The following is a 26607-nucleotide window of genomic DNA, read 5'->3' on the forward strand; positions in this document are numbered from 1 at the left end:
TCCTTGGAAGTGCATTTGACACAATCAGTTTACTTCTTCAACTTTAAAAAAAATCGATGAACACAAGGTGGTACAGCAATGCTAAAGGGAAATCAAGAATGCTTTTCCAGCCGTGAAGAAACAAAACGCCCAACTGTTTATTTTATTTTCCTAACATAATGAGTGGTGCTCAAATATTTGGGAGGTAGGATTTCCAGCCTTAAGTACTCAGGCCAGGGAAGCAGGAGCATGCAAGCACAGCTCTGTCAGCCAGTTAGCATCCATCAGCCAGTGCTGCGATGTGGCCACCAGGGGGAGCTAGCGAGGCGGGCCAGAAGGATGTACTGCACTTACTGGAGGGCTGAGAGACCCAAGGCCGCCACCACTGTTTTTTATCACTCTCTTCCCCCTTTTCAGTCTCACCTGGAAAACACAGTCATTCACAAGTCCAGTCAAGGTCAGTGGCAGTAAATCTTTTAAGGCCCATTTCAAAAAGAGAGAGACAGGAGGAGGCAAACGCTAAGCGCGAGACCCCCCGTAGGCTGTTCTCAATGGCAATATATGGCACACTTTCACACTGTTTTATTAATTATGAAATAACATTTCCGATCCTTCACACCAGAGGTCGCTGTTTCACACACTAAAATTCTCTGAATGTAACTGAACAGAGTGAAGCCATTGCCAGTGCTGTGTGGCACTGGTCATTACATATCTGCTCATCTCTCCAGTCTCTCAACTCATTCAGCCCCACCACACCATCAGACTGCACTCTTTAAGCTGCTGTCTGATTATGGCATCTCTAAACACAGATCTGCTTCTCCCATTTCCTTCTCCAGAGGAGAGACAGACAGCAGGCACCTTTTGACTGTGCGTCCCCCTGTCCTGCCTGGCCCCCCTGCCCAGGACGATTCTTCTGTTTCGCCTTTATCTTCTCCATCCTGGCGTGGGGCAAACAGGGAGACAGTGAAGCTGGAGACGTTCCGGACGGATCATAAGAAATCAGCTCATCTCTGACTAACAGAACTTTCACGTGTAGCTCGACCACAGGAAATCTCCACAAAATGCAAAATGAATGCCCAGACAGCAGCCTGGGAGATCACGGGTCTGCAGCTCTCTGGCCTGATTCTGGACGTACAGTGTGCAAGTACAGTGTGAGCACGTTGGTTTTATACACAGTGAGGAGATGTGTGTCTTACTGTTTCTTCAGAGTCTCGACAGACTTCTTCTCCATCTCCAGCCGGGCGGCCACACGCTTCTTCACCTTGGCTTCAAACAGCTCTGCGCCTCTGAGGGAGGGAGGGAACATGCTGTCAACCAACACCTCCCCACAAACAGGGGGCGATCACCCAACACCTCCCCGCCGACAGGGAGATCTAACACCTCCCCACAAACAGGGGGCGATCACCCAACACCTCCCCGCCGACAGGGAGATCTAACACCTCCCCACAAACAGGGGGCGATCACCCAACACCTCCCCGCCGACAGGGAGATCTAACACCTCCCCACAAACAGGGGGCGATCACCCAACACCTCCCCACCGACAGGGAGATCTAACACCTCCCCACAAACAGGGGGCGATCACCCAACACCTCCCCACCGACAGGGAGATCTAACACCTCCCCACAAACAGGGGGCGATCACCCAACACCTCCCCGCCGACAGGGAGATCTAACACCTCCCCACAAACAGGGGGGGCAGTACCACACCATCTCCTAGCCAAGTCTTCAATCACAGGAATCTTGCTTCACCACAAGAGGGTCTCAGGCCAGAGCTTCTTTACCATCACCTTCCGTGATTCAGCAAGTCTGTGGCAGCATGCATGCATTGATACTTTTTCAGAAAGATCTCTACATTTAAAGTCCCACCTCGAATAAAACATTAGCTACACTTCTGCTGCCCCCTGAAGTGCCAGCGCTTCTCCCTGCCATTCCTCCCTGACCGCACTCCCGCTGTGAGCGCCCCAGAGCACGTGCTGAATCTCATCTACACCACAAACACACCTAATGAGGCCTCTGTGGCATCTCTTATTGAGTGAGCCAAGCTCTGTGGTGTTCACACGCAGCCCGTGGGACTCGAACCCCTCCCCTCTCAGAGTGCAGGACAGAAATTCCCAGAATGGTGGGGGAGCCATGTCTCACCTCACCGAGGGACATTAATTTAGACCTTGTTTCCGCTGATAATCAGCCTCCAACTATAAACCCTTATGTGCCTTCTAACTGAAATTTAAAATCTACCCCATGAAGCCACTAGTATGTTCAGACGCTATACAGTGAATCTCAGTGATATTTTTTGAACTGGTAGATTGCAAATAGTGTTTCCTTTCTTTAATATATTTTTATTTAAAATCTGCACACAGTAGAACATGATGACCCAAATCTCAAAATGATTTCAGTTACAAATTCAGCATCCTTGAAAACAAAAAGACCCATGGGCCAGCCACACATGGGTTACTGTATGTTAGAAGCCATCTCACTCACTTATTGGCTTCACAGTACACTGGGTGTGGACATAATAGTGTTTCTGTGTGATGAGCTCACAGTGTCACGGGGTGAAGCACCTGGAGGCCAGGATTTTAGAAGCCCTGAGGTCCGACACCACATAGAGGAAGTAGTAACTGAGGAAGACTCTGCGCTGTGCCAGGAGGAAGGTGAAGCAGATGGCGTCCCACACGATGCCCGCCTCGCCTGCTGGCAGCTCACACTCATCATCAGGGGGCGCTGTGGAGCAGACACAGTAAACTTGGGGGCCTGGGTCAGCTCTGCAGAGCTCAGTCTTGCCATTGTAGGGCTGGAACCAGGCAGGCTCCAGTTCTACAATTTCCAAAGCTTGAATTTGGTTTATAATTTAGTGGGCCTTGGAAGAAAGACGTAATTCTGTAATGTAAGTCATTCTGGAGGAGAAAGAAAACATGACCAGTAGCTTAGGGTAAATATCACTTACGGACATCATAGCCTTTGATGGTGCAGAACATGCTGAAAGTCTGTATCAACCAGCATCCATTCTTCAACAGACTGTCCAAATATGCACAGGATCCCAGCTGTGAAAGCACACACACACACACACACACGCACGCACACGCACACGCACGCACGCACACACACACACATACACACACACACACACACACACGCACGCGCACGCACGCACACGCACACACACATACACACACACACACACATACACACAAACACACACACACACAGAAACACAAAAAATACAACTTGCTCGGAAAAGTACATCAATTATGTAACACACTGAAATAGGACAGTATTTTTACAAGGTAAATAACTACATTTTAATGGTCCTCTTTAATGCATCTCTGAGTGCATCTACAGTATGGGTCTTATTTCTACACTCAGGCACATGGGAAGTTTTGGAAGAGCCCTGAAGATTTTTCCCAAATCCTGTTTTAACTTCAGTATGGCTGTACACTTCCTTACTGAAAGGCATCAGCAGGCCAGATCAGCACAGCAGAGGCATGAATAAGCAGGGTAAATAAATACACAGACAGATAAATTAAGAGGAGAAGCCCTCCATCCTGCTGCACTCACAGAGAGGAGGTTCTTCATGCCGATCACCAGGCAGGTGTAGCCGATGAGCCAGTCCCAGAGCCGCAGGATGTAGCGGACGGGCCGCAGGAGCAGGCTGCCGCCGAACAGCATGAAGTAGAAGCAGGCCACCAGGTAGCCCAGGCAGAAGACGTTAATGCGTGTGGTGCCAGTGATGAAGATCAGACACAGCACCAGCCAGAAGAAGTAGCTGAACACAAACACCTTCACCATGTCCAGGTACGACCTGCCGGGAAAACAAGGCCCACCTGCGTGTGAGCGGGGGAGACAGGAACCTCCCTCTACCTGCCTGAGCTCCTGAAATCCCACACACCTGTGTCCCTATGCGCTGGGACTGGGTGGAGCCGTCAGCTGCTGTCAATCACTTACTACAAACCAATTAAAGGGCCAGAGAAGAAACCCACAGATCTTTCTTTGAACTTTCTTAAATGGTATTATCTGGGTGACAGTGTGGCGCAGTGGTTAAGCAGCTGCACTGACACACTCACTGCCTGGCATCGAAGAAAGTACTGAATTTGAGCTGCTTCAGGAAAAAATTCTGCCATACAAATGGATGACATGTACAAATGTCACCTACACAAGTCACCTTGGATAGGGTCCTGTGCTAAACACACAGATACTGTAAATGGTGTAACAATTGAACACCAATGAGGTGAAAGATGGAGCAGGGATGTTTGACCCCTGACCCCCGACCCCCGACCCCTGACCTGCAGTGCAGGAAGTTGCTGACGGGGATGTACTGGCTGAGGGAGCCGGGGTCCAGGCTGCGGCTGATCTCCACGTTGTCGCCGGCGAGTAGACGCACTGCCGCCCGGTTCTCCTCCTCAAACACCTGCCACTGCAGCGAGCAGCACAGCAGCAGGAAGTGGTCGTCTGGAGAGGGGGACAGACAGGAAGTGCCGCCATCTTACACTGGAACGAGGGTAAAGACACTGAGGGCCACTGATTTTTTTCACCAGCACAAACCCATTAACACGAGCTTCCTGCCTTTTGTTAAGCCCTTCTCTGGAAACTGGAAAATATTCCCCGCGAATTATTAATGTACTGCCATTTTATGCCGATTCTCATTTTATCAAAACTGCTTGAACTGTCAGCATGACACAGTTTGATTGGCTAAAAGAAGCAGGACCCGCCCACCATGGCTGCCCCCTTATAATCGATTCAACACTTGATGGATATTTCAAGGGGGGGGGGCTTTATATGAAAACAGCATAAAAACAAGGTAAATGGCTTTTTAAATAATAAATGAATAATATTCTATTTCAAAGCTGTATTAAAATGTCTGGACTCCACCATTAAGCCGATATTACACTGGACATCTTCCCACACATACAGCATGTGATTGCATGCAATATTAATGTTGCACAACATGAATTACTGTTATATGAATTTAGCCTTAGATCACAAATAATTTAACAAGTGAATTCACTTAAGTAATTAAAAGCAAATCATGGGACATGCATCTGCACTCTGATTGAATATTAAAGAAACCCAATGCCATGGAGTAGGATCTGTTCTCTGCAGTGAGATATGCATGGCAGATATATATATAAAGCAGTGCAGGGTGAAGGTTGTATCGGTGCTTGTAAATTGCTTGGTGTGGCGTGGTGCTTATAGGGCTCTCCATGATCTGGTTGGTAATCATGCAGAGCAGCCTCACAGATGAGGAAGACTGGGTTGGGTCGCATGGCGAAGTCAGGCAGGTAAAGCCACTTGATGAGGTTGGAGGTGAGGGCCTGGCTGGATGTCCTCCATGGGTAGTCTAGTGAGAGAGAACATGGAAAGCCCATAAACCAATACTGCAGTAATATCACCTGGGGTCCAGTAATGTAACATGCATTTACATTTACATTTTATATTTATTCAACTGGTAGACACTTTTATCCAAACTTACAAGTACGGCAGAGTACAACACAAGCAAAAAGCCATGTAAGGAGTCAATATTAGAAGTGCTCCATGACCAGGTTTCAGCAGTTGGCCAGAAAAGGTACAAGCTATCTGGCAGAGATACGAGTGCATTAAACCATTAGATCTGCAAAGGGAAAAAAGTTTAACATGCAATGCTATGACAACAGAAAAATCTAAAACATGTTTCACTACTGTCACTACGAACTGAAGTTACAAAGAGACTTAAATACAATGTTAACTCAACATTGTAGTTCTACATCCCCATCTCATTGCCCTTTGATGTGGAGAGTATGTACACTTGTGGGGTTTTTTGTTATCACAATGTATCTAAAAATGACATCACAAAAAGACTTCATCATTATGCACCACAATATAAACTACAGAGCAAAAAAACACATTTAAGTAAGTGCAATGTCTGCGACTGCACCACTTAACGTTACATTAAACCTGTAAAGAGCTGAGGAGTACACCAGGGCACATACAGGAGCGTCTTCACTAAAAACATCCGGAAGCTCACAGGAGCGTCTACATTAAAAACATCCGGAAGCTCACAGGAGCATCTACATTAAAAACATCCGGAAGCTCACAGGAGCGTCTACATTAAAAACATCCGGAAGCTCACAGGAGCGTCTACATTAAAAACATCCGGAAGCTCACAGGAACGTCTACATTAAAAACATCCGGAAGCTCACAGGAGCGTCTACATTAAAAACATCCGGAAGCTCACAGGAGCGTCTACATTAAAAGGCACTGCTGATGATGGTCTGTGTCCCCGGCTGTCCCTCCTGAGGTGCATACCGTAGCAGAGAGCGGGCGGGACTCCGATGCACAGCAGGTACTGGAAAACCATCAGGCCGGCTGTGAAGCAGCAGTACTTGGGCCACACTTCGCCGATGGCTTTCCGCCGACGCCGGGAGAGAACCGCGATCAGAGCGCAGGAGTGCAGGAGGGCATAGAAGTCCATCCTCTGACCAATCACGTTCACCGCCATCACAAAACACACCTGAGAGAGACAGCCAATCAGCATGCTGTGCGCTAAACCCATGTGAGAGGGACAGCCAATCAGCATGCTGTGCGCTAAACCCATGTGAGAGGGACAGCCAATCAGCATGCTGTGCGCTAAACCCATGTGAGAGGGACAGCCAATCAGCATGCTGTGCCCTAAAAACACCTATCCGTGCACCTCACCTCCAGGCCAAACTTGTAGAAGAAGTAGTTGATGAAGTACTTGGCGCAGGGGGCGAGGCCCAGGTCCAGGTGCTGGCGAGTGATGCCGTGGAAGATGGTGCCGGTGAGAGGGGCCTTCAGGTCGTTCTGCAGACGGTAGTGCAGCTGGTGTCTGTGCACCGTCACCTCAAACACCAGCAGCCCCAGCACCAGCAGGTGGTTCTGCCGAGAGACCCCCGACACCCACCGAGAGAGAGCTGGTGTTACCGTAACACACACAGCAAAGCGAGTGGCCGGCAGAGCGGCCCGACAAAGCAACCAAACCCAGGGGAAGTGTTTGGTTTGATGTATGAAGCGTTTGTAAAATCAGCCAAAATTATACTGGCTTGGTTTGTGTTTAGTACCACCAACTACTGCCAACTACCACAGTACTGCCAACTTGTCACTTTCACTGAGGTACATTTTTTAAAATACATTTTGAATTTTATTCCAGAAATCTTAATACCAGTCTAAATAGCTAAGTGATTGTAATGTAAATGTAAACTCCAGACATTTTTAGAGACCAGTCCTTGGCTCCTTTGGAAGTTTAGATAGACTGAAGACTGAATGGATTTTTGTTCTGTTTTTATTATGTTATTTATTAATTCATCAGACACTATGATCCAGGATGTCTGACAAGAGAGAGTGGCAATACACATACAGTGGACAGACATACCTAACTTAAAAATTAATGAAATAATTGATTAGCTTTATTGACTTTTTCAGGAGCGAATTCATTCTTATATTCAGACCTCGTTGGATACAAAGTATTAATATTTACATTGACACATTATATCATACAGATCTGAAGATGATGGAGTTCAGTAAGAGCTCACATATACTGATAAACTGACAGACAGTAAAGAGCCAGCCCCAGTGAGGCAGTGCCTGTTATTGGACAGCGGCTGCCAGTGATTGGGCAGCGGCTACCAGTGATTGGACAGCGGCTGCCTGTGATTGGACAGCGGCTGCCAGTGATTGGACAGCGGCTGTCAGTGATTGGACAGTGGCTGTGCTGTGGCTGTGCTGTGCTGTAAGCTGTGGCTGTGCTGTAGCTGTGAATGTGCTGTAAGCTGTGGCTGTGCTGTGCTGTGCTGTGGCTGTGCTGTGGCTGTGCTGTGCTGTGCTGTAAGCTGTGGCTGTGCTGTAGCTGTAGCTGTGCTGTAAGCTGTGCTGTAGCTGTGGCTGTGCTGTGCTGTGCTGTAGCTGTGCTGTGCTGTGGCTGTAGCTGTGCTGTAAGCTGTGCTGTAGCTGTGGCTGTGCTCTCTGCTCACCCGCAGGCAGGGTAGGATGCTGTCCTCACACTTGCGCAGAGCTCCGCACCACACGGCCGGGTCCACAGGCTCCACATACAGCACAGACTTCTGCAGCAGCTCCTCCAGGTTCCCCCCGGGGAGAGAGCCATTCCCAGCCAGCAGGGCCTGGAGAACAGAACACACCCGCCATGACTACAGACACACTATCACACATACATTACCACAGACACATTATCACAGGCATGCTATCACAGGCACGCTATCACAGACACACTATCACAGGCACGCTATCACAGACACACTATCACACATACATTACCACAGACACATTATCACAGGCATGCTATCACAGGCACGCTATCACAGACACACTATCACAGGCACGCTATCACAGACACACTATCACACATACATTACCACAGACACATTATCACAGGCACGCTATCACAGGCATGCTATCACAGGCACGCTATCACAGACACACTATCACACATACATTACCACAGACACATTATCACAGGCACGCTATCACAGGCACGCTATCACAGGCACGCTATCACAGACACACTATCACAGATACATTATCACAGGCACACTATCACAGGCACATTATCACAGGCACGCTATCACAGGCACACTATCACAGACACACTATCACAGACACACTATCACAGGCACACTATCACAGGCACATTATCACAGACACACTATCAGAGCTACATTATCACACATACATTATCACAGACACACTGTCACAGATACATTATCACAGACACATTATCAGAGCTACATTATCACAGACAAATTATTACAGCTACATTAACACAGGCACATTATTAAAGATACATTATAAGAGACATTATTAGAAATGCATATATGTAGTCTAGCATTCAAACAGAGATGCTTGCTCCTGCTCCAACAGAAAAATTGTTAATGATAATTTGTGAGCGTCGAAACTGTACAGGTTTTTTTTACTTCTTCTTGTTTCTTCACACCATATTGCCCACAGAGCAGTGACTTCCTGCAGCAGGTGTTAGTGGTTTAGTGCTGTTGTCATGCAGCGGGTCTACTGCTCACCTGTCTACTGTGTACTTCCACAGACAGAGAGCAGACAGAAGGACAGACAGGCAGACAGAAGGACACACAGACGGACAGGTGAAACACAGACAGACAGGTGAAACATAGGCAGGCAGGTGAAACACAGACGGGCAGGTGAAACACAGATGGACAGGTGAAACACAGACGGGCAGGTGAAACACAGACGGGCAGGTGAAACACAGCACGCTCACCACAGTGCAGTTGGAGGAATACCCCTGAGGTTTGATGACCTTCAGCTGGTACATCATCTTACAGACCACCATCACACAGGCCCAGACGGATGACACGCTGGCCGCGTGGGGGCGGAGGCGGGGGAAGGGCAGCGAGAAGCACCAGAGGACCAGGAACAGGTAATTCATCAAAGACACCTGGGGTAGACACAAAGACACAGCTACTAGAGACGGGAACGATGTTTCACCATCAGTGCAGTGCAATGGAGATACAGATACAGACTGCACATGTACTGTCCACATACTGAAAAATAGTACAGGTTTCAGCAAATAATATTGTTTAATAAATTATACAACTGTCCATTACTAAATGTCAAACATGCAGATAGCGATATGTATTTATCATACATCTTAATCTGGCCCCTCCAATCACCCCAATTTGTGTGTTTCAGACCTACTTTGAGAACATTCATGTGTGTGGGACACTGGTGTGTTTAGGATAGAGGTGGGGCCCTGGGATGGGTTTAGTGTGAAGTGTGTGGGAGATTGGAGTGTGTGGGAGATCGGTGTGTGGGAGATCGGAGTGTGTGGGAGATTGGAGAGTGTGGGAGATCGGTGTGTGTGGGAGATCGGAGTGTGTGGGAGATCGGAGTGTGTGGGAGATTGGAGTGTGTGGGAGATCGGTGTGTGTGGGAAATTGGAGTGTGTGGGAGATTGGAGTGTGTGGGAGATTGGAGTGTGTGGGAGATGGCTCTGTGTTTGGGTTTGCTCCCAGAGGTGCGGGTTGTGGGGAGACCCCCGGCGGTCCTGACCTCCCGCAGGGAGACCCAGACGATGCCGGTGGAGACGATCTTCAAACTGTGCAGCTCCAGCAGCCTCCAGCCCAGCTCCTGCACCCGACGCAGAACCCGCACGGCCTGCAGAAAGAGCAGGCTGGCCCGGTCCACCACCAGCCCCCACCGAGCCACCGCCTCCTCTGCAGGAACAGGACGATCGGAGCTCAGAGCGTACCCAAACACGAAGATGGAGATGACTTTTTGACCCGGCCAGCCTTCCGCCAGGAGGGAGGGGGGATGGGGGGGTGGAAATGCCATCTGCGCTGTGCTTTACTCAGACGGTACGGGAGCGCTCTGAGACCCAGCGAGCATCGCGTTCCTCTCTCTCTGCTCGTGCCGGCTTTTCCACCTGGCACCTGCTCTCATTATGCGACTCCACCGGGACGCCGGGAGGACGCTGAGATCCACGCGCCCACCACCGCGCCGCGGCCAGCAGAGTCTCAGCCAATCAGACGAGACACGTGTCCGCCTCTCATCTGTAATTACCACTGTGCCGACATTAAGGGCCAGAGAGATGCATTACTGTACCTCCATAAATCAGATGCACGGTGGCCTATTTTAAAATCTCACTTTAGCAACAAGTACTGCTTCGTTTAACCCATCCTCTGCAGAGGCCGCAGGCAGACAGAGGGCTTTGGAGCTGAGTGGCTGGGGATGGCTTTTAGCTCGAGGCAAGGATACATCTCGGGACAATGTGGGAAGAAGGCTGCAGGCTGATTAAAATGTCAAAACCTAGCTTTAAAAATTAAATCAACCACCAGTAGCAGTTACAATATCATATGTGGTCAGGGAAAGCTATAACCAGCAGGTTGCACATATATGTAATGGACATATTTCTCTTACGTGTGCCAAATGTGAGAGGAATGAATGAATGCCATCAAAGGTTATTGACAAAAATGTATTTTGTGGCCGTTATTGGCATGGCCTTTGATTTAGGACACAGATAAGCTCATATATGGATTAGGACATATATGTGTGCCAAATCTGGGCACAATTAGATGCTGCTGTCAAAATCTACACAGGAAAGACAAGCAGGAAGAGAATAAAAGAGGAAACGACCGAAGAAAAGAGCTTTAGAATCATTCCGATTCTGTCATCAACCTATTGTGTCATCACCTCGGAACACTGGCAATGTGGGCGGGGCAGGGCTTTGCTTTGCACTGACCAATCGCCTGCTTATCTTCAGGTTTCCCAGCATCCTTTTCTCTGGAGGGAGACAGGTGCGTGCTGTCCAGGGTGTCCATGCTGTTAGTACTCATCTGCTCCTTAAGCAGCCTGGAGGAAGGGGGGCAGAGCTCAGCTCAGCTCTAAACATTCACACATAAACCTACACCGGAAGGTAATATTTAGTCACTGCGCGTTTTATTTTTCACGTACCGTCTCTGAAGTTTTTCGATGTTCTCTTTAATGCTGGGGGAGGGAGGAAGTGAGAAGCACAATGTCAACGACAAAGAGCGTCCCTGTGTAGCACTCAGAGTATCCAGCATGACTCTGTCTGTCCAATGGGCAACCAGCACATCTTCAGGGGGACAGCCAATCAGGACTTACATTTCTGAGACCGCTCCCACTGTGTTTGTCAGTTCTTCCTCACTGGAGGAGGGAAAAAGAGAAAGCATTAGCAGAGTGAGTAGCAGCAGTGTGGGTGGGGCAGGGCGGGGCGGGGCAGTATTCCATGCCAGCACACCTGGACACGCCCTGGCGCACAGGTACGTTGTTGAGGTCGGTGAGAGCCAGGAAGTCAGAGTTGAAGTAGTGCAGTTGCAGGATGCAGGCCAGCAGGAATGTGGCGGGAAGCAGGATCCGCGCAAAGAGCTCCACCGTGTCATACTGCTCCAGACCCAGGTCACGCAAACTGGGACACGCACACACACAGACAGGTGAGACAGGTGAGAGAGGGACACACAGGGACAGGTGAGACAGGGACACACACGGACAGGTGAGACAGGGACAGGTGACACAGGGACTCATGGGGAAAGCTAAGACAGGGACAGGGACATGTAATCAATGATCAAAAATTTTAACAATAATTAGTAAATTCAGATTGACCAGGAAGCAGCCCCCCCCATCCCCCCTTCTCACCCCTCCTCGGACATCCCGATGATCTGCTGGAACAGCCCGGAAACAGTCTTGAACTGGTACATGTAGATGCAGATGAGTACCACCATGGAGTAGCCCACCACCACTACCCAGAAGTACCTCAAAATGCGCCTCCACACGTCATAGCGCACCTGGGGAGGATTTGCACAGGTTGGGTAGGCCGCCACAGTGACTGCCCCCCCGCAAACACCCCGCCACTGCAGCGGAGGGAGAACGACTCCATGGCATGCATGTGAACTCATGATTCATAGCTAATAAAGTGCTCAGAACTGGTGTGACTTTTGTTGAATTTTGGGCAGCAGGAGGAGCAGTCAGTGGAGCAGGGCAAGCCCACCTGGTAGAGGACGACACAGAAGAGGAACAGCATGATATAGAGGATCTTGTAGACCACCACTTTCCCTGAGAAGCTGACCACAAAAAACATGGAGCAGCAGAACAGGATCCAGTACTTGACCAGCGTGCCTTTGACCAATGAGCCGAGCACTGCCATCAAAGGGGAGGAGTCACTGCGCTCTGCAGAGAGAAGGAGCCAGCACAGCATGTAACACGCGTGTAACATACCACTACTACCGCACAGAATATAACACGCGTGTAACATACCACTACTACCGCACAGCATGTAACACGCGTGTAACATACCACTACTGCTGCACAGAATGTAACACCACATGTAACATGCCACTACTACCGCACAGAATATAACACACATGTGTAACATACCACTACTACCGCACAGAATATAACACACGTGTAACATGCCACTACTACCGCACAGAATATAACACACATGTGTAACATGCCACTACTACCGCACAGAATATAACACACATGTGTAACATGCCACTACTGCTGCACAGAATATAACACACGTGTAACATACCACTACTACAGCACAGAATGCAACACACACGTGTAACATACCACTACTACCGCACAGCATGTAACACACGTGTACCATACTGCTATGACCACTCAGCAGCATGTAACATACAACAGCACGTACAAGTACAAATAGCCAGCTGGACGCTGCCTGAAAGCCTCTGTGCAATACAGAAAGCAGGTGTGCACATGACCATATTAGTCACAGTGCTGTACTCCATATAGCTGTGACTGGCCTGGCTCTTGCCAGACATGGAATTGTATGGCTGTATGCATTATTATTATGAGTGCCACACAACTGCAGCAGTAATGTATTGTTCTGTGGCCCTGCTGCTTCACCTGAGGGCTGCACTTTGACCTCTTCCAGAGGTTCCTGTTCGAGATCCTGCTCTTCCTGTTTCTCTTTCAGCTTCTGTCGCTGTAGCAACCAGAAGGTGAAGGTGTACATGACCTGCGGACAAACACAACCGAAAAGAAAGAAATAAATAAACAAACTGAAGCACAACGACACACAGACTGAAGGCTTAGGAAACAATCCAAGAACAGAATCCTTAATATTTCCCATCTTTATAAAGCAGTAATATTCAAGCAAAAGAAAAAATTGCAAAACAGCACTGTGATGTCAGTGCAATCATTAAACATCTTAAACCCCTCAAGAAACACAAAGGAAATTATGGAAAGAAGATAAACATTTCGTTTTTTAGTTTAGTTAACCTTCACTTAACTTCATGATTGTAGCATCTCATTTTTGCATAATTACACTCCGGTCTCCGGCTGGCTGTATCATTGGCTGTGAGAGGGACCGTATGAGGGGGTCAGGTGTGGGGAAGGGAGTCAGCGTGGCAGAGACAGGCGCTGTAACTCACAGCAGTGGAGCACTAAAGAGATCCACTCATTACCCCCCTCTCCTGCATCTCTCTGCCCTAAACTCCTAAACTAAACCTGCTGCTCCTGGCAGAAATGAAGCTGACGGTAAACCATGTGAAACACGATGACAAATAATCTATATTCTCTGCAAATGCCTGAAGCAGCGTCATACATGAGAAAATAATTCAGACCACGAAAGCGTATGCCTCACAGATATGGAGCTGCTGTTGAAGACAGTGCAGCTCAAGCCCTCCCTGCGTGCTGCGCAGAGTGAATTGTACGCGGCCATCTATTTCCAACGCACTTATTAATCATGAGACAAACACATAATGAAACGAGCGTGCCGCCTGGAAGAAGCACCAGTGTGCATTTTAAGAGCGTTGAGGTTGACTACACAATTACAGGAAACATTGATGTCCATTGTGGTTTAATAATGTGATTAATAATGTGCTTTGTTTACATTTACATTTGTTTACATTTGTTTACATTTACATTTATTCATTTGGCAGACGCTTTTATCCAAAGCGACTTACATAGGTTACAGTTGTTTTACAATGTTATCCATTTATACAGCTGGATATTTACTGAGGCAACTGTGGGTTAAGTACCTTGCCCAAGGGTACAGCAGCAGTGCCCCAGCGGGGATTGAACCGGCAACCTTTCGGTTACGAGTCCTGCTCCTTAACCACTATGCTACACTGCTTTGTGGTGGATAACACCTAATGGCAATGATCAATAGTTTACGTTACAATTACCATTCCTATGAGCACATTCTGAAATTAATTTTAAGCTTAGTAGAAAATGCATTTCATAATGCACCCCAAGGAAAGTGTTATGTAGGATGCACTAAGCACAGGCTCAGGCAATAGCCCTTATACGTCTGATCAGCAGTTGATGCGTCCAACCAAACACTTCCCATGGGTTTTATCCCCTGTGCCCGGAAGCAGCAAGTGAAATATTACTGTCCCTCACTGGCTGACCGACTCTCTGTGCCAGCAAGTGGATTCTGTAATCACAATGTTTCACCAGTAGAGGGCGAAGAGGCCAGCAAAATATTTGTGGTCACTGAACAGTGCCTAATTAGTTCTTGCTTCTTACAGAAACATATTGGTCAAGGTAATATCAGTTACACAGCTGGACTAAATATGATCTTTCAATGTAACTGTCAACTAATTACCACTGTAAATCACAGGTTCCACAGAATCTCCTCTTTGTGGCTGACTGCGGCCGCGCCTCACCTTGACTCCCAGGTGGAGGCAGGGCGCGGGGGAGCCCAGCAGGTCGAAGTCGACGAGCACGGGGGCGGGCAGGTGCGGGAAGAGCTCGTCCCGCCGCAGACGGAGCCCGCTGGCAAAGGCGCTGAGCAGCAGCACTGTGCCGTACACCGCCAGGAAGGGGGCGCTCAGCATGGCGTAGCGCCGGCGGTCCCGCAGCATCCAGATCCCGCAGGACCACACCAGCAGTGCGAAGGTCAGCCAGCTGTTATAGGTGATGCTCCACATCTGGAGCGGGCGGTAGAACGGCACATGCCCACACTGATAAAGCCACACTGACACAATGATGAGAGGGAGGAGCTTCATGAATCCCAAAAATGGGTGGGGCTCTTCAATGTGTGCTGTCAATGACTCACTTGAACCAATCACAGTGTTTTGCTATGGAAAGCAAAGGCGTTTGATTGGTTGATACAAGTCAAAGGGTGACAGCACATAGTACCTCTACCCATTGTGGGGCTTGTGATGCCTCCCTCTCCACTCCTCACAATCCAGGCATTTAATTATCTTAAATGTGTAAAAAGGTGTAGAAGTAGATGAGCCATGACCGCCAGCACATTCCAAATTATTTTAACCAACAGCATGTTTTACAGTGAAATTTTTTAACAACTTCTATTTAATCATTCAAACTTCCACCAATTTTAAAAGACTTTTATTTTAGTTTGATTTTAAAAGGGGGCAGGAATGAGAAAGTGTGAGAAATGAGGGAAACAGGTTTAATGCAGGAGGTGCACTGAGAATCACAGCGTGCACAGCACACTGAAAGACACACTAGCTTGATAAGCCAAAGACCCAGGGTCCCAGCTGAAGGGAAAAATTGCAGTTCTGACTTTCTGACTCTAGGGGGCGATGTCACATTCTGTGGCTCCCCCCCGTGAGTGTGAGCTGCTCTACAGGAAGTGCTCATACCATCATGACGATGAGGGCGCTGACATAGCTGTGCTTCATAACGAACTGTCCAAACAGAGCCAGGCCGCTGGGCCCGGCGGGGGCGGGCTCTGTCTCCGTCACGCTCGCTGTGAGCCCCTCCCTCTCCACCTCCATCTCTGAAAGAGAAACACAGGATCTGACTGAACAAACACACCTGAGCTGGAGACCCAATGTACAGCCGCGTTTCCACCTTCCTGCCGCGGCTGTAGCTCAGCTGCACATGAAGCATTTAAACAGATCTCTCTTAGCCGTACCTCAGCTATACCCAAGTCATTTCCGCTCTTACAAATGATCCCACCCATTCATTTACAATTTCAAGTCATTTATTTATAAACAACCCAGACACAGGTGAGCTCAGGCTGATACCGTGGGTAGAGGAGTCCTGACTTCCATAAACCGGCAGGTTGTAGCACTCAGGGAAGCCTGCCTTCCTCCCCAGGGCTGACATCACTTCCTGTTCATTCTGGTCCTGCCAGGAGCCATTGAACAGCATGACCACTGGCTGCAGGGAAACACACATCTGTTAACATACACACCCACATCCTGTACGCAGAGGGACACGCTGCATACCTAAGCATCACCACTGGCAACACCTGCAGAAATGGGGACTCACCATAAACAGAAGGGAAAACCAGAGGACATTACCAGCAGGTTTTATTACTTGATATTTAGTTATGGGTTTCAGAAAGACACCGGCATTCTGTACCTGTTCATAATCAAAAACTACAAAGCCAAAGGCTGCCATTTGTAAGCACAGCTCAGGTGGAGGATGTAGAGGATGGCTTGGCAGAAGTGATGCTTCTGATGAAGGTCAGTGTGATATTTGCAGGCATGTGCAGAAATCCTAAGTTGTTCTGATGAGCAATATTTCTTCATCACAGTTGAAAAGGAGATTAGATCAGGACTGCCAATGCTTCTTTGTTTGTGTTCTGGGTACCTCTGGTTATGAGTCACAGGAAATGGTGATGAAGAAAGCAGAGTACCCATATACCCTAGTCAGCCTAGACTCCAACTCAACAGCAGAATCTACCTCGTTCACAGGGCTGGTGTCCTCATCCATGCTGCCCAGCAGCTGCAAGGAAAAGAAAATTCAAAGAGAAACTTTATTTAAAACACTGTGGTTACACCGGACACCGCTCCCTACTGACTCCACCCCTCACCTTGGCCTGGTCCCCTGAGAGCCACAGCATCCCCCGCAGGCCGGGAGGACCCTCAGAAACACAGCTATCAAACCTGGGTGGGATCTCCTGATTTCAAAACAAAATGATTTAACAAGCTACTGAATCAATGGTGTGTGATGTAATTCATGACAAGTAGCCAAACTTCTCTCTGCCAGCTGAAAAAGACAACCACTAACTGCAGATCCAAAACATCAGCTTGTAAAAACTTGAAAAAAAAATGATACATCAGCTTTCTGTTAATGGGAGATAAATGTAGTAATCAGACTACGAGCGTTTATGAACCCCAAAAAAGGCAGAGCTAACATGTGCTCTCTCTGACTCATTTCTTTGAAATCGCAGAGTTGCTTAGTAGAAGCTTAGTAGCTTAGTATTAGAGTTGCTATGGGACACTTATGATTGGTTCAGACAAGTCAGTGATTGACAGCACATGGTAGCTCCTCCCATTAGGAGCTTCATGAAGCCTCACTCTCCAGTGAGCATGTCTTTTTGCTGCAGAACCACAGTGCGCAGAGGAGGTGGAGTACCTCGTCAGACAGGTAGACCCATTTGTGCAGCACAGCCACCAGCGTGTAGTAGAGCACCAGCAGGACCAGCGGGTTGACGAAGACAGGCCAGGCGGCGTCAGGGTGCAGGTGCAGGCCGTGCGGGTCAGAGCTATTGGTCCAAATGAAGGCCGTCATACCAAAAAGCCTGGGACAAGCAGGAAGAGGACAATCTGTTCTGAGCATGCTCAGATGGGATGCAGATTCCTTACTGTACTGTACAGCAGCAATGACACTCTTACAGCAAGATACCTTTTCATTCATTGGCCTGGCCATCACTTTCATCCAGGGTCACCTACTACATACAGCATACATCACTCACACTTTTTTGCATGTTTTTCTTTCAAAAAATCAACTGCAGTTTTCAGTGGCATAGCCGGACTGGGGCTGTACCCTCCTTTCACTGCAATGTTACCTCTGATTGCCCTTTTCCTGCCTACCTGTGAGATGTGCTGTGTATGACAGACTGAGACAACAAAAAGGGTTCTGTCACAATTAAGAACTTTAGACTTTACAAGGTGTCTGAACTGCGTGTCACAGCTCTAACTCTGTCACCTAACAGGTGTAAAAGAGAGGAGGACGGCAGTGTAGCATAGTGGTTAAGGAGTAGGCCTCGTAACCTAAAGGTTGCCAGTTTGATTCCCCACTGGAGCACTACTGCTGTACCCTTGGGCAAGGTACTTAACCCACAACTGCTTCAGTAAATATCCAGCTGCATAAATGGATAACATTGTAAAAAAAAAAAACTGTAGCCAATGTAAGTCAGTCTGGATAAGAGCATCTGCTAAATGCCAGTAGTGTAATGTAATGTAGTGAGTGCAGGAGGTCAGAGCGCAGCCTGTGATTATGGGGTACCTGGCGTAGATGTCCTGTGGCGGCACCAGCTCCTGAGAGATGGGCAGCTGGTACAGGTACAGCCCCAGGATGTGACCAGCGCTGAATATGGCCATCATTACACAGAGAGTGCTGAAGAGGAGCAGGCTGAGAGACCGCCCCAAAACCCACCACCACACCAAGCACAGGAACACCCCGAAATACAGCGCCGAGGTCAGAGAGGGGAGGGCGATGCCTGCGCAGAGGGGGGGGGGTGAGAAGAAGACAGAGGAAGAGGGAGAGAGAAGGAGAGAGAGGGATAGGGAGAGAGAAAGGAGAGAAATAGAGGAAGGAAAGGAATGGACAGTTATGGCAGTTATATTACAAATTAACTTCCAGTGAGGTACAGTGGTGAAACTGTTAATACCTGCTAAACATTATTAGTCCATGTATATTAGCACCAATTCTAATTTGCATATCAATACCTTTGTCCAGGGAGACACACGTGGTACACACTTCATATTTTATCCTCTTAAACAGCTGGATGTTCTCAGTGTTCCAGGTGAAGCCCTGAGGTGAACAATGGCAGTGCCTTCCCAGAGTTTAAAACTTACAACCTTCTGGGTTTGATACTGTCACAGATGCTCTCTGGGTGCTTTTGCTCCACAGGGAAGACTGCGCAGGCTTTCCCGCCGTTTCGGTGTGTGGGTGAGGGGGGCGTGAGGATTCAGCTACCTGCCAGGCCCAGGAGGATGGTGATGACCACTTTGCCGGCGGTGTTGAGCATGGTGGCCAGCAGTAGCCGCAGCCCTGCAGCGAACACCATCAGCTTCTGCACGAAGCGAGGCGGAGCGTCCCGCGACACGCTGCTCTCGTCCGAGCTGTCGAAGCTCGAGCCCTCCGACCCCTCGCTGTCCTCATCCGAATCAGAGTCCGACTGCTCCACATTCTCCTGACGGAGACACACACACGCATGCACACACATATAAACACACACACAGACCAATAAATAAACATACACATGCCAACACACAGACACACACATAGACACACACACACACACACACCAATACAAACACGCACACACATGCACCAGTACACGAACACACAAACATACACACACACACACACACACACACAAAAATGTATAGGTGTACACATGTAAATATAATTAGTATTATAGTTCATTTCTTAAACCAGGTTTGTTCAACATTGATTCCTAGGAGGTATTCTCTGTTTTTCCTTTGGTGTAAAGTTACACATTTTTCTAAAGTAGAACAAACTTTTAAAAAGCTACTGAAGATAAATCCTCCTACATTAATGTAGCGCCTCTACAGTGAGAAGACTTTATAGTTAACAATTACTGTGACTGAAGGAACACTCTCACCTGTATATACCTGTATATAGACATACATACATACGCGCGAGTTGTTTGGGCTGCTGTGGGCCTGTGCACGCATACCTCAGGGTCGGAGGGCATTACGCAGTTCTCATGCGCCGCCACATGGACCGGGGGCCGAAGCAGCTTCCTGCATAAGCGGTAAATGAAGAGCGAGAGGAGGAAGACGCCGAGATCCGGGGCCAGGAGCCGCGCAATGTTCCATGGATCAACCGCGCTGAATCTGGAGAGACGCGGCGACACGGCGAAGGAGAAACTCGCTGGGTATGCTTCTTAGTATATAGTACAGTATACTATAATATATAGTATAATACTTTATAGTGCAGTGTAAATTAACCATACAAATTTGTGAAATTTTAAGGGATTTTAATGTTATATGACGCAAAGTCTTCTTCGTCGTATTTTAATTAGGAGAGACACAAATAATTTATGTAAGATGTGACAAAATGTTATATAGCCTTAGACTCGTTAGGCTATACATTTGTTTAGATTTTACTGAATCTCTGGTGGATTAAAGCCAGGTTAAAATCTATAAAGGTGTAAGATAAATATCCATGTTTATTCAAAATCGATGCAGAAACGTGGTCTCAACTGGCACGCGACATCAAAATTAAAACACATTAATGAGTCATACCTTACAATCCCCAAATGGTAGAGGACGTCTTCCCAAAAACCACTCACTGTAAGAGAACAAATGCTTTATTTCCCCGGATCAAAATCGACTGATCTGCGTCGTTGCAGTAGCCTACGTTGTTAAACCAATTTCCGTACTCATGAAATATTCACGGAAACAAATGAGTGCATTCATTACATCAGTACATTAAAAGAAAAGAACAAACCAATTAACCCCCTGCTCTGCATGCAGGGCGTGGCCCTGGAAGGCATGCACGTTCTTACCGTGCACAGGTACGTGGGCGAAGGTGATCTGCAGGCCGCACTGCAGGGCCAGGAACATGACGCTCGTGCAGCACATTAACAGCATAAACGTGCCGGTTTTGCCTTGGAAAACAGGTAAAAGGATGAGGATAAGGACATACTGATGTTCACAAAGGTAAAAGAGCCTATATACGTTGCAAATATGCTCTCCATACAATGTGGAGTATAGGCCAAGTGGTAGTTTGAAGACGCAAGTCTTCCGCGCTCACCTGATCACCTGAAACGCTACCACCTAAAGTGTTTTCTTATGTCTTATGCGCAATCTATTCTCTACCAGCAAGCTTGTATACTTTGTGTGGCCAACTATTGAAACCTGGTCATGCAGCGCTTTTAATATTGTTGACTCCTTGTGGTTTCTTGCTTGTGTTGTACTCTGCCTTACTTGTAAGTTGCTTTGGATAAAAGCGTCTGCCAAATGAATAAATGTACATGTAATTGTAAACATTTCATTAATATTTATTTAGGCTAGAGTCAGAGCAAATTAAGTTCTCCAAATGTATAATACGGGGAAATTATTCATTATGAGATATTCAGAAGAACATTGGGTCTGAACAACGAGGTCCCTTGGTCTACTGATTTAAACGATACCTTCCACGATAGGGGAGCATACAGGGAAGCCCCGGGTATGTGCTATTGTTGTACTGGAACAATGCGATCTTGTCCGGTTTATCGCCTGCGTGTTGGGCCAGTGCGGATTTGTGGTCTCGACCTTGTGTGTTTAACACTGACTCCTGTCTGTGTGGATGATGGTTTTCTTATTTGTGTAACGTTTTGTGTCGTTATGCTGGATGCCCTCTTTGCTTGACCTCTGGAGTCGCTCTGGATAAGATATCTGGGTAAGACGTGATGCCAGCAATGTAAATGTATTGTTAAATGTACTCATACCGCTCTGGGTAAGAGCGTCTGCTAAGGGATAAAATGTAAACGTAAATAACCCACTCAGCACTACACAAGCAAAAAATTAGGCGAGTCGATACGTCGTGTTCCATCGATGGCAGCCACGTCTGCCTGCTGCCATTCCCCGCGCAGAGGAAGATGCGACATCTTTTAATTAGCTCGTTGACTTTTACGAGCTCCTTTGGATCAGAACTCGGAGCTCCACTTTAAGGACTCGCGGGAGCAGGGTCGGGGCGGCACGGAGTGCAGAGATGTCACGGCACGGCCTGGCACATCCGAGTCGCGGTCCATTAGGACGCGATCACACGCTGTCGGTAATGCAACCTGTGCTACACTGCAGACGTCGGAGCGGGCCGCTCGTCCGTGCGTCAACAAGCGTTTCGCTGAAGTCAGCGGCTGGCGGAATTAAGTATGCTATGTAATGTGCGTTTAACGGACCCCCTGCGCAATCACCAGGACAAACTTCCCCAAGTGTGCTGAAGTCTATGTAACAGGAGGGGTATTAGTTCTTAGCCCACGTGAAAAACAACTGCAGTTTTACGCCATATGTTTATTTATCAAATGTGCTCTACAGTAAGTGTTCATTCATGTATTTATACGATATCATCCAGAGAGAATTGTCGTCCAGTTGGTTTTTATGTACTGCTACCCAACTACCTGTTTATTTAGAGTGAGGCCTTAGTTTTTTTTTTTTTTTAATCATGACTTTGTATCTAATTTGATCTGTAATTTCAACGCGTGTGGCAGGAAACAATTGAATACATGTTTTCTTGATATTGCAGTCTGAATATTCAGCTGGGGGTGTTAACGCACAGGACGTCGGGTAAGTTTTGACAAATTAATTTGTTTAAAAAATTTTCGTATAGCCTACATGTATGGATATAATCAGTTATTTTTCTTAGATAAGGCGTTCTCATTTTTCTCAGTAGATAAGAGGCCTGTGATTTCAAATGTCGGGGAGAGAGGGACAGATTTCACATGTAAGAGAAGGAACATCTGAACACGCCTGCGGTGGGATGCAGACAGAAGCTGATACGCGTTATTACGGGCTAAAGATTTGCTGTGCTCGTTTGTTTACCAGAAAACAAAATCTATTACGGCGCGGCATTAGCTGAGGCAGCAAATGTGTTTCCGATGACCGGATTTTTACTAAAAGCTTAATATCATTCCCACCCGCCCCCCTCGCCCGGGCTTCCTAAAGCCCGGCCATTCCCTGAGCTTCAGAAGGAGTTTAATGTCTCACCGCCCCCTTCACGCTACTCCCGCGGATGAGGTCATAAAAACACAATCAAGCGCACAGTTTACAGACGCAAAACAAACAGCGCTACATTCAAGGCATCCTCGCTGGCAGAGCTGACACCACAACTCTGCATTCCTCCAAATAATTACTCTCTTATACATAATTGATAAGACCATATGCTGCAGACCGCACCTCTTAAAAGTGCTTCAGGAATACGCGATGAGGTCCTTAATTTAGCAGGGCGGTATTGACCCCCCCATCACATACACGCTAGCGTAGAGTGTACACATCAAAGCAGTTACCAGTAATTCTGTAAATCACTTCTCTTTTCAGAGGGAGATTCTATTGTCAGACAGTGGTTAAGTCTTGCAATGCAAAAACTGTTATCTTTGACGAACATAAAAACGTGGCTTCAAATTTTTATTAATTTATATTTAGTGTTTCCAGTCACAAGTTCATGAATACCATCAGCAACGTAGGACTTACAGGCCATGTAACAACATGTACTTGATGTAAGTCGGTCTGGATACGAGTGTCTGTTAAATGTCGATAATGTAATGTAACATAAATAAATGTCATAAAACAAACCATGGCCTGACACACAGAACAGCAGTGGACAGGATAATCAAATGTGCATTAAATATTGTTTTTACCAAACACATTTTATTTTTATCTGATGGATAATAATCACATTCTGAGCATCACGGCTCAGGTATTTGTTTAATGTTAAAAGAACGGAGGTAATATTTAGGAAAAAAAGACTAAAACTAACAGTGGCTGTGTTCATTGTGAGTGCCTGCCCTTTGACAGGCACCAGATGAAGTGAGGCTTTTAATGGAAAGCTTGTGGGTCTGATTCCAAACTCAGCACAGCGGTTGTACCCTTACGCCATCTTAAATTTTACCTGAGTTCTTCCAGGAAAGTATCCAGTTGCGCATATAGTTATGTCATAAAAACTGAAGTCATATATGTCACCCTGAAGGAGGGTTTCTACCATGCAAATACTCATAATAATAATAATAATTATTATGATAATAATTCTGATAATGCTTCTCAAATGGCAGATTGATTTAATTTCAGTGTGCACAGTCTTGCCATCACAAGATGTAGTTAACAATAGGATGCTGATTTTATTCTATTAATTTTAAAAGCATTAAAAGAAACAAAATGTGTTTTCTGTTTCAGCTACCCATGGTTAGGTCCTCTCAGACCCTAGATGGACATGGAAACTCTTAGCCCTAATGCTGAACATGATTAAGAAGACTCACCGTTCATGGATGATGCAGAAGGATCGGGGACCAAAGGCAGGGTGAGGAGGAAGAGGAGGTAGACCACCGACAGGCCATTGTATCGGAAAGAAATGGCTGTTGAGAGAATGACAGAGATCCAGACAGCCTTTGACTCTGAGTCACAGAACAATGCGGTTCACACAGAACCAGCCACACGTACAGGTGCAGGGTTCCTCCGTGAGGTCACACACCAGTTTTGATTTCCCGTTGTCGTTTGTTGGAAATGTTGCATCAGCTGTGATCTCACGGCTGGTTTCAGGTTTAGTTAAGTCAGTGTAGGTAACTAACTGGTTGTTGGGCTGGCTGTGGGTTCAGTGGTGTTGAAAAATGCATTTGGGTCCATATTATAACACCAAGAAATGAGAACTGGATAGAAACAGACAGAGTGAAAGAAATGGTGCCGAAATCGATTACTCCCTCAACAAACCTGAAGTGGAAACCAGACAAGATTGTTGCTCTGTTCATGCCCCATTCATTTCCAAGGCATGTCACCATAATTCACAAACTCTCTGTTGAGACAGTTATGGTGATAGTTATGATTCTGCACGTATTGTTCATACTCTTTCCCGTGTAAAATGCAGAAGAACTCTCACTACGGTTAGCCGGTATGTATGTGTGAATTTCTATCAATAGGCTTCCCAGTGTGAATCCACAAACACATCTGAAGAGATTTGTAAACGACACTGTGATTGAATTAACTGAGCAAACCCCACAGGATAATGTTATTCTGAGGTGTGTAGCAGTGTTAAGTGCTGTCCTCAGCTACAGTGTGGATGAGAAACAACCTCATGCTGGAATAGCAAAAAATGCAGCTCTCTCAGGGTAATGATGCTCTCGTGGTTTCCGTTAAATATGTTATTACAAGATAGAAACAAAAATAACAATAAGAGTAATTATTATTATAATATTGAATTTAGGTGCTACAGTAGTAATGTGGAAAACCCCTCTTGGATTATAATACACGCAATAAACTTATCCTTAAAAAATATCCATCACTAGCTGAAACCTTATCCTTTGCTGAAAATGCATAACACTCATTTTAGCATCCATCCAGATGTATACACGGGTTTTCTTTTTGAACTATATCAGGCAAAATTCCAACACATCTGAAAAAATGCATTTGTTCACTGGAAAAATCTGTTAAGTATTTTATTTTAGCACATTTACAGCAATTGCAAAATAGTTCACACATGCTATCATCTAAAATGCTTTTTACTGCATGCTTTCTTGTGCGTCTCCCTCAATATTCACAGGCATTTGGCAATTTATTACTTGCAACATTAGAATTGTGAAATGGTAACTTAGGCAAATGAGACGACGTTAAATATGTGACAAAAATTTTACCTCTTGAAATATGGACATTTGAACAGACATAACATCACTGATTACAGTTCCGTAATTACATCATAATAATGCCACAGCTACCATCCCCTCCCTAGTCATTGCATGTCTTTTTTGAGCTGCTGTGTTTCAGTCCTGCTGAGAGAGCAGAGAGTGCGCTTACCTGCCAGCAGGATCAGAGGCAGCAGAATCTTGTAGATCATTCCCACCACGATGTCCCCTGCCATGTCTGTTCCACGACCGCCCCGCGCAGCTCTGAGCAGGCACTGCGAGAGACCGCTCTCCTCTCAGCTTCCTGTGCAGCAGGTAACTCCTCTCCTCCCTAACGCTGCCCCAGGGGGGGTCACACTGGATAAACAGTCAGCACCCCCCCCCCAGGCTGAGGGGAAGAACACAGCGCCAGATTTGGGAGGAATCCCCCCCTCCCACGCGCGCGTCGCGTGAGGGTGGCTTGGTGTTAAAAACAGCTTTCTCAGGGGGAAAGTGTCTAGCTGTGGGAAGGCTGTCCGAGGCGCATCGCCTGTTGGACTCGTGTTACCAACGCGCAAACTCAGAATCGGCCCCCGCCACCGATACCCAGAGCCCGAAGCTGTGAGCCACAACCCAGAGAGAGGATGAGAGACTGTCCCGCTCAGGGACGGAGAGGATAAGAGACTGTCCCGCTCAGGGACGGAGAGGATGAGAGACTGTCCCACTCAGGGACGGAGACCTCACTAGGACTCGCTGAGAGGGCTCTGCCGGTCCCCGCTACCTCACCAAACTGCGAGAGGCGCCTCCTGGAGAGACTGCTGCCTTCTGCGGGCCGGCTGACGGGCGCTTTAACAGCCCCGCGCCCCTGAGCTCCGAGGGAAAGTGGATCTAATATTCATGGCTGTTGGGCCATTAGCAGGTAGGGACTGAGCC

The 26607-nt window shown here is 47.3% G+C and overlaps 1 protein-coding gene across 1 annotated transcript in view; it reads right to left on the reverse strand.

Annotated features, from left to right (window-relative positions):
• si:dkey-11f4.7 (piezo-type mechanosensitive ion channel component 2) overlaps positions 1 to 25931 on the reverse strand; it is a 39861-nt gene extending 13930 nt beyond the window's left edge. Inside the window, exons 1-33 of the mRNA XM_036532660.1 lie at positions 25868 to 25931; positions 24343 to 24438; positions 20899 to 21000; positions 20636 to 20681; positions 20065 to 20224; positions 19338 to 19554; positions 18645 to 18858; positions 17772 to 17937; positions 17227 to 17313; positions 17097 to 17138; positions 16433 to 16568; positions 16046 to 16182; positions 15104 to 15367; positions 13338 to 13449; positions 12454 to 12632; positions 12102 to 12250; positions 11707 to 11874; positions 11571 to 11612; positions 11400 to 11432; positions 11188 to 11297; positions 9999 to 10162; positions 9208 to 9384; positions 7937 to 8083; positions 6645 to 6845; positions 6255 to 6459; positions 5209 to 5310; positions 4256 to 4421; positions 3531 to 3774; positions 2920 to 3016; positions 2537 to 2696; positions 1176 to 1265; positions 838 to 917; positions 330 to 402 (exon numbers count right to left, since the gene is read on the reverse strand). Coding sequence (XP_036388553.1) covers positions 330 to 402; positions 838 to 917; positions 1176 to 1265; positions 2537 to 2696; positions 2920 to 3016; positions 3531 to 3774; positions 4256 to 4421; positions 5209 to 5310; positions 6255 to 6459; positions 6645 to 6845; positions 7937 to 8083; positions 9208 to 9384; positions 9999 to 10162; positions 11188 to 11297; positions 11400 to 11432; positions 11571 to 11612; positions 11707 to 11874; positions 12102 to 12250; positions 12454 to 12632; positions 13338 to 13449; positions 15104 to 15367; positions 16046 to 16182; positions 16433 to 16568; positions 17097 to 17138; positions 17227 to 17313; positions 17772 to 17937; positions 18645 to 18858; positions 19338 to 19554; positions 20065 to 20224; positions 20636 to 20681; positions 20899 to 21000; positions 24343 to 24438; positions 25868 to 25931 — 4430 coding nt within the window. The remainder of the gene's footprint in view (positions 1 to 329; positions 403 to 837; positions 918 to 1175; positions 1266 to 2536; positions 2697 to 2919; positions 3017 to 3530; positions 3775 to 4255; positions 4422 to 5208; positions 5311 to 6254; positions 6460 to 6644; positions 6846 to 7936; positions 8084 to 9207; positions 9385 to 9998; positions 10163 to 11187; positions 11298 to 11399; positions 11433 to 11570; positions 11613 to 11706; positions 11875 to 12101; positions 12251 to 12453; positions 12633 to 13337; positions 13450 to 15103; positions 15368 to 16045; positions 16183 to 16432; positions 16569 to 17096; positions 17139 to 17226; positions 17314 to 17771; positions 17938 to 18644; positions 18859 to 19337; positions 19555 to 20064; positions 20225 to 20635; positions 20682 to 20898; positions 21001 to 24342; positions 24439 to 25867) is intronic.
• Positions 25932 to 26607: the final 676 nt, after the last annotated feature.

This window comes from Megalops cyprinoides, chromosome 7 (genome assembly GCF_013368585.1).
Source record: "Megalops cyprinoides isolate fMegCyp1 chromosome 7, fMegCyp1.pri, whole genome shotgun sequence".
NCBI lineage: Eukaryota > Metazoa > Chordata > Actinopteri > Elopiformes > Megalopidae > Megalops > Megalops cyprinoides.